General features: G+C 41.9%; 1 protein-coding gene across 1 annotated transcript; it reads left to right on the top strand.

The window, feature by feature from the left end:
* Positions 1 to 9,559: 9,559 nt before the first annotated feature.
* On the top strand, positions 9,560 to 13,248 carry LOC123441727 (the record flags this gene model as incomplete). The annotated part of the gene is made up of 4 exons (XM_045118001.1): positions 9,560 to 11,245; positions 11,334 to 11,697; positions 12,581 to 12,710; positions 12,801 to 13,248. A coding segment is annotated over one exon (504 nt), but the record flags the coding sequence as incomplete, so codon positions are not given.
* Positions 13,249 to 13,906: the final 658 nt, after the last annotated feature.

The raw sequence follows: 13,906 nt of genomic DNA, 5'->3' as shown, positions 1-13,906 counted from the left end.
TGAAAAGAAAGAAGAAGAAGAAGAAGAAGAAGAAGAAGAAGAAGAAGAAGAGAGGAAGGAGAAGGAGGAGGAGGAGGAGGAGAAGGAGAAGGCCAAGGACCTTCTAGTCCTTCTCCTCCTCCTCCTCCTCCTTCTCGTCCTTCTTCTTTATTTCTTCTTCTTCTCCTCCTCCTCCTCTTTCTTCTCCTCTTTCATATTATCCTTGCTTTAATTTACCCAACAATGACATAATTAGTCCATTTAGCTCCAAAATACCATAATAAGCTCAAAATGGCATAAGAACCTTGGTTAGCTCATGAATATTATATACTTAGCTTGTTTTCCTCTAAAATGGGATAATTAACCCATTTAGCTCCAAAAAGACATAATTAGGTAATTTATCTCCAGCAAGAGGAGAAGAGGAGAAGAAATAGGCAAAAGGAAAAGAAAGAAGAAGAAGAAGAAGAAGAAGAAGAGAAGAAGGAGAAGGAGGACGAGGACGAGGACGAGGAGAAGGCCAAGGACCATCTAGTCCTTCTCCTCCTTCTTGATTTCTTCTTCTTCTCCTCCTCCTCCTCTTTCTTCTCCTCTTTCATATTATCCTTGCTTTAATTAACCCATTTAGCTCCAAAATGCCATAATAAGCTAAAAATGGCATAAGAACCTTGGTTAGCTCATGAATATTATATTCTTAGCTTGTTTTCCGCTAAAAATGACATAATTAGCTGAAAAACATCATATTTTGTTCTTCTTCTGACTTTCTTATTCACATTTTTGCAGATTGGATATACTACATGCATGGAAGCTGGCATTCATGGAGTTGAACAATGTCGATGGATGAACTTTATATGTATATCATCTAGTTTTCATTTGAGTTGATGAACAATGTCGAACTATATGTATATGTAAATATGGATAAACAGTGCAATACTTTGTATGTTGGTTCTTTCGATATATGGGGATGTACATTGATATATATGTATATCATATATGTGTGGTGAATTATATATATGTGTTGGCAAGTATATGTGTGGTGAACTATATATCATATATGTGTGGTGAATTATATAAATGTGTTGTCAAATATATATATATATATATATATATATATATATATATATGTGCTGTGAAATAATATATATATATATATGTGCTGTGAAATAATATATATATATATATATATGCTCTGAAATAATATATACTTAGCTGTGCATCCTGGGGTGTCTATATAGGCTCTTTGCCGTCTACCTCCAGGGTGGGCAGACGGCAAAGAAGAGGGCACAGAGGAGGGGGGGAGGAGGAGGCAGACGACAAAGAGTGGAGGGGGGAGGAGGAGGAGGCAGACGGCAAAGATAAAGGGGGAGGCAGACGACAAAGAGTGGAGGGGGGAGGAGGAGGAGGCAGACGGAAAAGATAAAGGGGGAGGCAGACGGCAAAGATTAAGGGGGAGGCAGACGGCAAAGCCTCCGTTAACCCCTAACGGAGGCAACGCCCGTCGGCTGTCGTCTCGAGCACTTTGCCGACTGCTCCTAAGGAAAGCTGACGGCAAAGAGCTTTGTCGTCCGCATTGGGGGGACAGACGGCAAAGAAGGTCCTATGCCGTCGTAGGCTGACGCAGAAATTTTGCCGGCCGTGAGATTCTTTGCCATCTACTGTTTTGTCTTTGTCGTCTGGGATTTAGTCTTTGCCACCTGTGATGGAAGACGGCAAAGAAGCTGATTCCTGTAGTGTCATATACATCATTGGACTAATGAATTTATCCAAGTACATTTCAGAAAAGTTCAAAGATGCTTTGGCTATAGTTTTGTGTGGAGATGCCCCTTTGATGAAGGAAGGAATCGGATTGGCTAAAGCTTCAAGCAAGAAGAATCTTCATTTTACACTTTGTGAGAAATCACATTTGATTCCATGGGAAAGCCAATACTATTAAAAGGGGATGAGGTATTATGATGAATTGGTTTCTCAAGTGCTTAGAGATAGCCACCAAAAATACTCAGCCACTCTTCCACAAAATATATTTGTTCCAAGCCAAATATGGAAAATCAGTGCCACCAACATTTATCACTCGGCCAAACCCTATATTTTCAGTACAACCGAATATGCACCGGCCCTACCAAGATAGGGTGACCAACCTTCTGTTTCCTTGGTACACATAATAGGAATTTCTATATCGGTGCCACCGACTTGTACCATCTGACCGTTACTCACTTTTTCGGTTCTACCGAGTTGTGTATATCGGTTCCACCGAGATTCAAAGTTGCTACATTTTGAGCAAGTCGGTACCATCGAGTTTGTAACTTCGGTGTCACTTAGTTGGTCAATTATGGTGTAATGGTTGGGTTTTGGAGGTTGCCTTTATATAACCCTCCACCTACCTCTCATTCGCACAGGAAGCACTCAGAACATACTTACACTTGCCAAATCCATTTTTCTGAGGGAGAGCCAACTACTCATGTGTTGAGACTAAGAGATTCCATTGCAACCATTTGAACCTTGATTTCTAGCCTCCCCAAGTTGCTTTCCACAAGATCAATCTCTCCTACCACTGCCAAATCTGAGAGAGAATGATTGACTGTTGAGGAGACTATCTTTAGAAGCACAAGAGCAAGGAGTTCATCGTTCTACCACATCTGTTACCTTTTGGAGGGTGGTGCCTCCTAGATTGTTTAGGTGTCACTTGAGAGCCTCCTACTTTGTGTTCTGGAGTTGAACCAAGATGTTTGTAAGGGCAAGGAGATCGCCTAGTTCGTGAAGATCTACCATGAGTGAGGCTAGTTCTATGTGGGCGGAAGCCGTGGTGGAATAGACAAGGCCGCTTCTTCGTGGACCCCTTGTTGGTGGAGCCCTCCATGAACACTGGCATCCGTTAGCGTCCGTGGGTTGAAGTCTCCACTAACATGCACGTACGATAGCGCCACCTATAGGAACCATGCCAAAAATCATCGTCTCAACCTTTGTGTTTGATCTTCCTACCTTACCCTCTATTTACACTTGCATGTTTTACTTTCCACTTCAATACTCTTAGATATGCTTGTGTAGGGTGTACTTGACTAGTCATAGTTGGTAAAACTGGCCCACACTAAAAATTGGGAAAAGGCTAAGTTTTTATCTTGCCAAGTAGTCTACTCACCCCCCCCCCCTCTAGACATACTTTAGATCCTACACATATAGATTCCAAAGTACCCTTGTGATCCTAAATTTGTTTTGTGTGAGAAGAGGAGTAGAATTAAAATTACTAAGTTGTAAACCCCACCAGAGCATAGAAGAGGAGTAGAAATAATCCTACTCTCCGATATAACTAGACTCAAAATAGTTTTTCACTAGACTCGACTCGGCCCAGTTCGATCAATGAAGGGGGCTCCTAGGTCGGTACTCCTCTGATACCAACTTGTAACGCCTAAGATGCAATCCTATCCTTACTTTGGCAGGAGGGCCTCGACAGAGATAGAAGTGTATCTCATCTTTTCTCAAGAATGGATATTGTTAGAAGTACATGTACATAAGAGATGAGTATATGGAATTGGCTTACACTCGCCACAAGCTACATCATGAACAACACAATACAACAATATATTCAATCACCAAGCAGAAGAGCAGGGTACGACTACGGACAAAAACAAACGATAAAAGAACGATGTCCATCCTTGGTATCCCTGGCTGCCGGCCTAGAACCCTTCCTAGATCGATGAAGAAGAAGAAGAAGAAACTCCAAATAGAACAATCATCGCGTTCATGTCAAATTATCGCTTTACCTGTACATGCAACTGTTCTTGTAGTAATCTGTGAGCCACACGGACTCAGCAATCTCATTTCCAAAGGTATCAAGACTAGCAAAGCTTAATGTGTGATGTACGGTTAAGTGGTGAGGCTGCAGCAAGCAACTAAGCATTTGTTTGAGTGGCTAACTTACGAGTACAAGAAAATAGAGGGGGTGATCTATGCATAAACGGAAGTGGATTAATAATGATCAAATGGATGAACCTGAACACCTACTTAGATCAAACATAACCCCATGATGCCCTCTTCCAAATGTAGAACTCACGAGAAGAGACAGTCATCGCATTCACTAGTGTGTTGGTGTGTCGGCCATCAAGGTTGTATTTATGTAATGACTTGGCCCTAATGGCCCTATTTGTATCAGACGTTATGTATGGATGTAAGACTCTTTTTATTCAATATATGTGTGTTGTGACCATTGATCTCCGGGATCACTATACACATGTATTCAGCGATCTCGACTTACAAATCGGAGTCCCCATAAGATCATGCCTAGAGAGATGCTCAGATTAGACCTTTGAACTTTTTGGTACTTGTTGCCAAAGGGGGAGACATTTATAGATCAATAGGGCTTCGAGAGATGGAGATCTTTTGATTTATTTGCTCTCGTTTGGTTTTAAAAACTTGATTTGGTCTTTTGGATGACATTATGTGCTTAGATGTGTGTTTAAACATATGCCATGATTGTTTGATGCTACTACGTTATTACCTTTGAGCTATCTACATCATGATCATTAACTTGTTTTTTGGTGCTATGTGCATTACTATTCATTCTTATCTTTTATGTGCACCACCAAGTTGTATGTGACATGGAAGAGTAACCCATATTCCTAATAGATTGTGCATTTGCATTCAAACGCAAATTTAAAATAATGCACAAATTTATGGGGATCTCTTTCTTTTCACATACCTCTCAAAGTGTCAATCCTAATCATTTATTATATCTTTTGTCGATGCTTTGACCTATATGTTGTCATCAATTACCAAAAAGGTGGAGATTGAAAGCACAATTGCTCCCTAAGGTGGTTTTGGTTATTAATCACAACATATGCATCATTTAACTAATGAATTTATCCAAGTACATTTCAGAAAAGTTCAAAGATGCTTTGACTATAGGATTTTGTGGAGATGCCCCTTTGATGAAAGAAGGAGTAGGATTGGCTAAAGCTTCAAGCAAGAAGACTCTTCATTTTACACTTTGTGAGAAATCACATTTGAGTCCATAGGAAAGCCAATACTATTAAAAGGGGATGAGGTATTATGATGAATTGGTTTCTCAAGTTCTTAGAGATAGCTACCAAAAAATACTCAGCCACTCTTCCACAAAATATATCTGTTCCAAGCAAAATATGGAAAACCAGTGCCACCAGAATTTATCACTCGGCCATACCGATTTTACACTTAGACATATCCCAGCCAAACCCTACCTTTACAGTACAACATAATCTGCATCGGTACTACCGAGTTTGGGTGACCAACCTTCTGTTGCCTCGATACACAAAATTGGAATTTCTGAGTTTTTGTATCGGTGTTGTACCATCTGACCGTTAGTCACCTTTTTGGTTCTATCGAGTTGTGTATATCGGTTACGCCGAGAATCAAAGTTGCTACCTTTTGAGAAAATCGGTACCATCGAGTTTGTAACTTGGGTGTCACCGAGTTTTTCAATTATGGTGTAACGGTTGGATTTTGGAGGTTGCCAATATATACCCCTAGACGTACCTCTCATTCGCAGAGGAAGCACTCAGAAGACACTTACACTTGCCAGATACATTTATTTGAGAGAGACCCACATACTCATGTGTTGAGATAAAGAGATTCCAATCCAACCATTTGAATCTTGATTTGTAGCCTCCCCAAGTTGCTTTCCACAAGATCAATCTCTCCTACCCCTGCCAAATCTGAGAGACGGGGATTGAGTGTTGAGGAGACTATCTTTAGAAGCACAAGAGCAAGGAGTTCATCATTCTACCACATCTATTACATTCTGGAGGGTGATGCCTCCTAGATTGGTTAGGTGTTGCTTGGGAGCCTCCTACTTTGTGTTGTGGAGTTGAACCAAGATGTTTGTAAGGGAAAGCAGATCACCTACTTCGTGAAGATCTACCGTGAGTGAGGCTAGTCCTGTGCGGGCGGAAGCCGTGGTGGAATAGACAAGGCCGATTCGTGGACCCCTTGTGGGTGGAACCCTCCGTGGACTCTCGCAGCTGTTACCCTCTGTGGGTTGAATTCTCCACTAACATGGACGTACGATAGCGCCACCTATCGAAACCATGCCAAAAATCGTCGTGCCAACCTTTGCATTTCATCTTCCTACCTTACCCTTTATTTACACTTGCATGTTTTACTTTCTGCTGCAATACACTTATATATGCTTGTGTAGGGTGTACTTGACTAGTCATAGTTACCGAAGCTGGCCCACAAAATTGAGAAAAGGCTAAGTTTTTTCTTGTCAAGTAGTCTAATCACCCCCCCCACTCTAGACATTCTTTCTACCCTACACATATAGATTCCAAAATACCCGCATGATCCTTCAAAAATTTGAGCGAGAAGAGGAGTAGAATTACAATTCCTAAGTCGTAAAGCTTACCAAAGCATAGAAGGCGATTAAAAAGAATCCTACTCTCCCATATAACTAGACTTAAAATAGTTTTTCACTAAACTTGACTCGACCAAGTTCGATCAATCAAGGGGGCTCCTAGGTGGGTACTGCTCTGATACCAACTTGTAACGCCTAAGATGTGATCCTATCCTTATTTTGGCACGAGGGCCTCGACAGGGATAGAAGCGCATCTCGTTGTTTCGCAAGAATGGATATTGTTACAAGGACATGTACAGAAGGGATGAGTATATAGAATTGGCTTACACTCGCCACAAGCTACAACATGAACAACACAATACAACAATATATTCAATCACCATGTAGAAGAGAAGGATCCGACTACGAACGAAAAAAATGATAAAAGAACGACATCCATCCTTGATATCCCATGCTATCGGCCTGGAACCTATCTTAGATCGATGAGGAAGAAGAAGAAGAAACTCCAAATAGAGCAATCATCGAGATCGCGTCAAAGTATCGCTTTACCTCTACCTGCAGCTATTCTTGTAGTAGTTTGTGTGCCACACGGACTCAACAATCTCATTTCCAAAGGTATCAAGACTAGCAAAGCTTAATGGGTGAGGTATGGTTAAGTGGTGAGGCTCCATCAAGCAACTAAGCATTTGTTTGAGTGGCTAACTTACGAGTACAAGAAAATTGAGGGGGGTGATCTACGCATAAACAGACGTGGACTAGTAATAATCAAATGGATGATCCTGAACACCTACTTACGTCAAACATAACCCCACCGTCTCCTCTTCCGGATGCAGAACTCACGAGAAGAGATAGTCATGGTTATGCACACAACTAGCATGTTTTAATTAAGTGTACTTCAAGTTATGTAGAATCGGATGTTAAACAAAGTTTCGAAGTTGCCACATAACCACGGGCATGGCTTTCCGAAAGATGTAACCCTGCTAGGGTGCTCCAAATAGTCCACCACAAACTACCACATGATGCGTCGGAAACTTCGACCACAGAAAACCTGTGATCTCCTCGGATTCCTAGTGGAAAACCTCAACCTCGAGATAGCCCAAAGTATCCTCGGAATCCCTCGCACAAGATGTTCGAGAAAGGTAAAACAAATCCAACAAGGCCTCCTGGTGTGTCGACGATCCCGATAGGATACGTGTATCTCGTTCTAAGGACATGATGCATAAGCTACGCATACGGGTGTCTGATAGACATCACCCAAGTTGCCCTGGGTTGGCCCCACATAATGTTCTTTTTAGGACCAGCACTGGCCCTCCCTCTATTATTTTGAATTACTACTTAGGTTCTTGACGCCCTATGTTTTTTAGTATTATTATGTTGGGCAAATATAGTACCAATATTAGGCCTTGCACACAAGTTTTATCCCATAATCAAAGTCAAGGGCGTCCCCATAACAACCCGAAGCATGTTAGGAACCCTCATTTATGGAACATAATACCAGTAGCCGAAACTAAGGCGGCAAAAGCGGAACAAAACACCCAGCCAAAAGGCCAAGCCATCCGCCTTTTACCAGGCATATAGGTGCATTAAATTAAATAGCAATAATATGGTGATATAACAAGGAACTCATGTTTTCACATGGAAGCAATTGCACCTACAATAGCAATGCTAAGGGTGAGCAAGCGGTAACATAGCCAAACAGGGGTATGGTGGGTTGTGGAAGGGGTTAGAGGCTTTTCATAGCAATGTTGGAAGGCTTATTAAACAGGTGGTAGGCAGAGATACCTAGCAAAAGAAACAAGACAACTAGAATGGCAATGATAGTAATGGTATCTAGGAAAATGATCATATTGCCTGTGATCCCGCTTGGAAGAAGAACGAATCCGTGAAGCAAACGAACCAATGTAGTCGAACGGATCCTCTCACTCCGAAGTGGTTCGGGACTCTATAGAGAAGAAACAATCCGGAACAACAATCAACACACAATAAACACCACAACACATGCATGCATGGATGAGCAAGCAATATGATGCGTATCCATTTAATTATGCATGACACGAGAAAGCACAACAATTTATTACTTCACATTAAATGAAGCTCGATATGCAACGAGTTGCATATTGAGGAGACTCCATACTTGAATCATTTAACTCACTCCCATTTATTTACACGACAATATTAAATGTTGTTAAACATGAATGGTGAAGCATAAATAAACTACACTATCTAGGCATTTTAAATGAGGTCAGAAACAACATACATAATTTTCAAAATGACTCCATATGTTAATTTCAAAATTGGTTCACATTAAATAGCAAAATAATGTGGGTCATGAGATTCTACATGTCATTCTAGTCGATTTACATATATAGATCACGTAAAATGGAGTTACGATCTTGAAGATATGATCATGGCAAGATAATATGCCACGAATGCAAAATGCATGCAAATGACAACCACAACATGTTAATCATGGATGCAACAAAATATTATGAGACTACATGAAATTCCAGCAAGTTCAAATGAGTCCGGAACAACGAACAATAATTCGGGAAAGTCCTCATATGCAAATTAAGATTTGATACTGTTCTACCTATGCACAATTTTAGAGTTTTTAAGCATCAAAATAAATGCTGACATATTGCTCTACACATTTTTCTATCCAAGTTACATATATGAAACATTTTAATCGGAGATACGGTTTATTAATTAGGAGGCAAACCGTTTTTACATTACATTCGGCAATTTTAATGAAAACATCATATTGAACATTTTAAACACATGTGAGAGTGGCATATTGTGGAACAACACGAAATTCCAAGAATTTTTCATGTATGAAGTATTTAAACCCGATACACGGTTAATTTTCTATAAATTAAATCATTTTAACATGACATCACGCAAAACAATGCAAGCAACAAATTTAAATAATTCAAACATGCGTGAAAGTCGGTTATTATGAATTTACATGAAATTTTAGACATTTTATCCCTACTAATAAAAGTACGAGAGAGGGCACATCCAACTCGCCTTCTCAGTCGTCTAATTAGATTATGACGGTCATATACCATTGTTAACGAAATTGTTGGTTTCGTTAACGAAACCCTCCGTTAATCCCACTCTCCATGCTGGCAACCGCTACCATGCCCCCACTCTCGCGAACTCCTGCCTCGCGCAGCCACCGGTGCTGCCGGTGCCGCGTGCGCCTGCACCACCGGTGCTTGCGTCGTGAAACTAGCTGGCATGGTTTCGGTTTTTTGATCCGCTTGCCGCTGGCTTGGTTCCTCCTGGTTCACCAACGGCAGTTGCGGCTACTGCGGCTATGCGCTGAACCTGAGCTTGGCGGCGCGGAACACGGCGGGCATCGGCTCCAAGTACGGCAAGCAGATCAGGAAGAAGGGCGTCGTCGCCTTCATCACCGTCGACGAGACCCGCTTCACGCAGGCCGACGAGGTCACCTGCGCGCCCCGCCTGCGCCTCTTCCGGCGGAGGTCGCGCCAATTCTGCGGCAAGTGCGGCGGCCGCATTGGCTCCGCCAACGAGGTCGACGAGGATGACGAGGACCCCGCCGGCCTGTCCGCGTGCACCGGTTCGGACGACGAGGACCCCGCCGGCCTGTCCGCGTGCACCGGTTCGGACGACGACGACCCGCGGACGAGCCCGGGCGACGGCGGCGGCGCCACCAGAAGGAGGAGCTACCTCATCAGGTTCGGCGCGCTGCAGCCCTGCACGGATGACTCTCCTGCTGCTGACGACCCCTTCTCTCTATGACAGGCTGCGACCCTCTATTCTACGACACGGTTTGCTGAATTTTGTTTCTTGTTCATAGTAAGTACTACAGGGTAGACAGAGTTCGATGTGTGTAAGTTGATCCGATAGTTTTTGTGTCCTGGTAATGAAGTGAGCCATGGTTGCAGTTTTAGGTCACCTTGTGTCTGTCAATGGCTTAATTATAGCACCACCTACTTGAAGTACTGATGATATCAGCTTCTCTCTTGATATCTAAAATTGTGGAGACTGTTTTGAATATCCACAGATCAATATATTTCAGTTCGTCATCACTAATTCCATAAGCTGTCTGACGAGATAAATTCATGTGATGGACCATCATTATATGTTTATTATCATTATCAGTTCATCTATGCAGCTAAGTCGTTGGGAATTGAGAATGGGAGCACAACATTGAGGTTTGCAGTCAAGGCTCAGGTTAGTCCATGCAACCAGTACCTCGGTTAATCAGTTTGATTCAATCGTGAGAAACGCATTTTTCTGATCAAAGAATTCGGATATGCAAAATGCCAGTTATTTTCTTTCTGTGCAGTGAGTAAATCTGGAAATTGTACTTCTGAAATAATCACTATATCATATACAAGGAGCTATTTTAGATGCAGTAGTACAAATGTCAGTTTCCCCTATTAGCTAAGATACATACATTTTCAATAGAGATAACTGAAATAAAATGTTGTAATGATCATATCAAACAAAAAAAGAATGTGAAAAAACGGTGAATATGATTTTCATAGTTTACACTATCATCCCTACTAATAAAAGCACGGCAGATCCAACTCGTCATCTCCGCTGCCCCGCCGGTCCACTCGGCCGGCACCACGCTGTACCCCACCTACGCGCCATCGTCCGTCCATGCAGTTGCCGTCGACTACTGCCCCCGGAGGCGGCGTCTACTCCCTGGGCATCCTCCTGCTGGAGCTCCTCACTAGCAAGTCCCCGACGCACGCGTCCCTGCAGGGAGGGCGACGGCGGCATGTCCAACATCTGTAGGAGGGCGGCGGCGGAGAGAAAAGGGAGGAGAGGAAGGAGATGGGAGGCCGTAGGGAGAGGTGGGTGTGGTGTGATCCTGCTGCTGCTGCTCGCCGGCCATCGGCTAGGTTGGCTTCAGGTGCACGGAGGTGTCAGTGCGAACTTGGGTCACCCAATTGACACCTGAATCGTCAGGTGAAACAGAGCATGTCTGAACGTGGTCTACTCTTTTTTCTTCATTTGCTAAAAGCTGATACCCAATCTTCTCTCATCTTGTTTATAGGCAATCCTACTCCAAACTGTATGTTCTCTGATGGATTGGCAGCTAACGGGAGAGGATTCTCAAACTTTGCATGTGGTTACTTATCTGAACACTCTTTGCATGTGGGCTTTGGGTGCATGGAGGTGTCAGGGATCGAGGATTCGAGGGAGCTCTCCTCTCTCGCAACTGGAGGCGTTCGGGGGTCAAGCGGAAGAGGACGACCTTGTCAAGCTCGGGAGCGGATGCATTAGAGGACTCCATGGTTTTTCCCTGGAGGCTGGCACATTTAACTGCTGCCCTCTGTTGTCGACCTTCTCTTCTTCAAGCCCCACCCTACCATCGTCGTACTCCCTGCAGGCAGCTCTGCCCCGATCTTCTCCTCAAGGTGGCTCCGACTGTAACATCTATTTCCCTCCCAACTACTTTGGTGTGTTCTTTATTTTCAAAGAATGTTCAGAAATTTAATATGCGGAGAGCGTACTGCTGTTCCAAAACTTTCTGTTTTTGTGCAGAATTTTTAAGCTATTGTCTACTACTTTATATTTTGGGTGAGGCTTTTTGCAGCATGTTATATTCGTATCTCATGCTTTGTTTGGCATTTCATTCGTTAAGGCCCTGCTAGTGTGAAGAAGACCTTTTGTATGGGTGCCATTGTTCTTAGTTTTACCTATTAGTCAGTGTGCTCTGTTTTGTGTAAGTAGTGTCATAGTGTGGTAAATTGTTCCCTTTCGTTGAGTCTGGGTCTGTGCATTTGGTAGTGTAATGAAGGTATGATATATATGCTTATATACATTGCAAATTACACCGATGACCTTTCTCAATCCAGTTTACGGATCATCAGACGAGCTACAACTTTATATATAAGAAATGCAGCTCTATTTTTGATTCCCAGTTTAGGAGGATAGGTGTCCGCTGTGTCACTAGCTTGCTATTTCGACGTTTAAAATATGTGTTGTTCTGGATTCGTTGCCTTCGACTATTATTCGTGGAGAGAACATCATGGTGTTTATGACATCCGTGTCAAATTTGTTGTTACTGAATCAATTATGTTATATATGTTTCTGTGTGTAGTCTTTGCAGCTCTCAACCAAAAATAAACTAAATCAGAAACATTACCAGTTAATCTTTTTGTTCAGGAATTGACCCATCTATTTGTTTAACATGGTATCATGGGTTTCTGTTTACTAAAGTCTGTTGGAGTGTTGGTATCCATGGACTTTGTTGCTTCATTCTGACCTTTTGGTTTATTGTGGCCCTGTTCTGTTCAGGGAGGGATGCCTGGGGCTTCCACCTTTAGAGATTGCAAAATTTTGGAGAATATGGTTAAAAAACATGCAGAGAAGGGCAAGCTTTATGCTGCAGTATGTGCTGCACCAGCTGTGGCACTGGGAGCTTCAGGTTTGCTCAATGTATTAAAGGTTACAATTTTACTCATTATTCATTTTTCATATGCTTTGTATTATCATCTCATTTGAGTGTTTGTGATAGGGAACTTGTCATCCGTCATGCATGAACAAACTTCCTTCAGAGGTGCAAGCTGTAGAATCAAGGGTACAGATTGATGGGAAATGTGTGACTAGCCGTGGGCCAGGAACAACCATGGAGTATTCTATTGTTTTGGTTCAACAACTGTATGGTTGAGAAAAGGCTGATGAAGTTGGTGGGCCAATGGTAAGAATCATTTTTAGCGTTCTCTTAGATGTCCATTGCAAAAAAGTTATCCTTTTGTTTTCCACATGTTTCATGGTCCTCTAGTGGGCAGTTTCGCAGTGCCATGTTGCTTCTTCATGGTGAAATAATAAGGCCAGTTTGTTTCTTGATAGGCCTAGGCATAGTCCTGCAGTTTTTGTACTATGTAGGGAAGAAATTTTGTTCACTATCTTGTTTTGTATTTTATACTTCACCTTGCAAAATTGATAAAACCAGATTTATCTCTTCTCATGTCCTCAGATATCATTCATATTGCACCTTCATAAAATACACCCTCTATCCAAAATTACTTGTCGCAAAAATGGATAAAAATGGATGTATCTAGAACTAAAATACATCTAGATACATCCATTCCTATGACGAGTATTTCCGGACGGAGGGAGTAATTACAAGTACTTATTCTGGGCAAAATAGCTTTAGTCTTGTGTGACATCATTATCTGTCTAAAGACGCTATTATTCAATTTTGGTAGCTGATGAAATTTTTCATTTTAATTTTAGCTGTATGTTAAAATGGGGTAAATTCTATTTAGAACCAGTGCCATTGTGGGAACACAAACCATTCTTTTGGCTTTAAAAGTGTAGATCATCATCCTTACTCAAACATCTATTTCCCTCCCAACTACTTTGGTGTGTTCTTTATTTTCAGAGAATGTTCAGAAATTTAATATGTGGAGAGCGTACTGCTGTTCCAAAACTTTCAGTTTTTGTGCAGAATTTTTAAGCTATTGTTCATTAGTATTTTTAAATTGTAGAAAATGTGCGATGCATTCCATAAACAATTGAAATAATTCAGTTGGGTTTGTACCGCATTATTTTTACTACATATATATTCTTTTTAGCCTCCGAATTTCCTTCCACAGCCAAAAGGTTTGTTCATTAGTA

Source organism: Hordeum vulgare, chromosome 3H (assembly GCF_904849725.1).
Source record: "Hordeum vulgare subsp. vulgare chromosome 3H, MorexV3_pseudomolecules_assembly, whole genome shotgun sequence".
NCBI lineage: Eukaryota > Viridiplantae > Streptophyta > Magnoliopsida > Poales > Poaceae > Hordeum > Hordeum vulgare.
The sequence above is the reverse complement of the archived record's forward strand: the minus strand, read 5'-3'. Positions and strand labels throughout refer to the sequence as shown.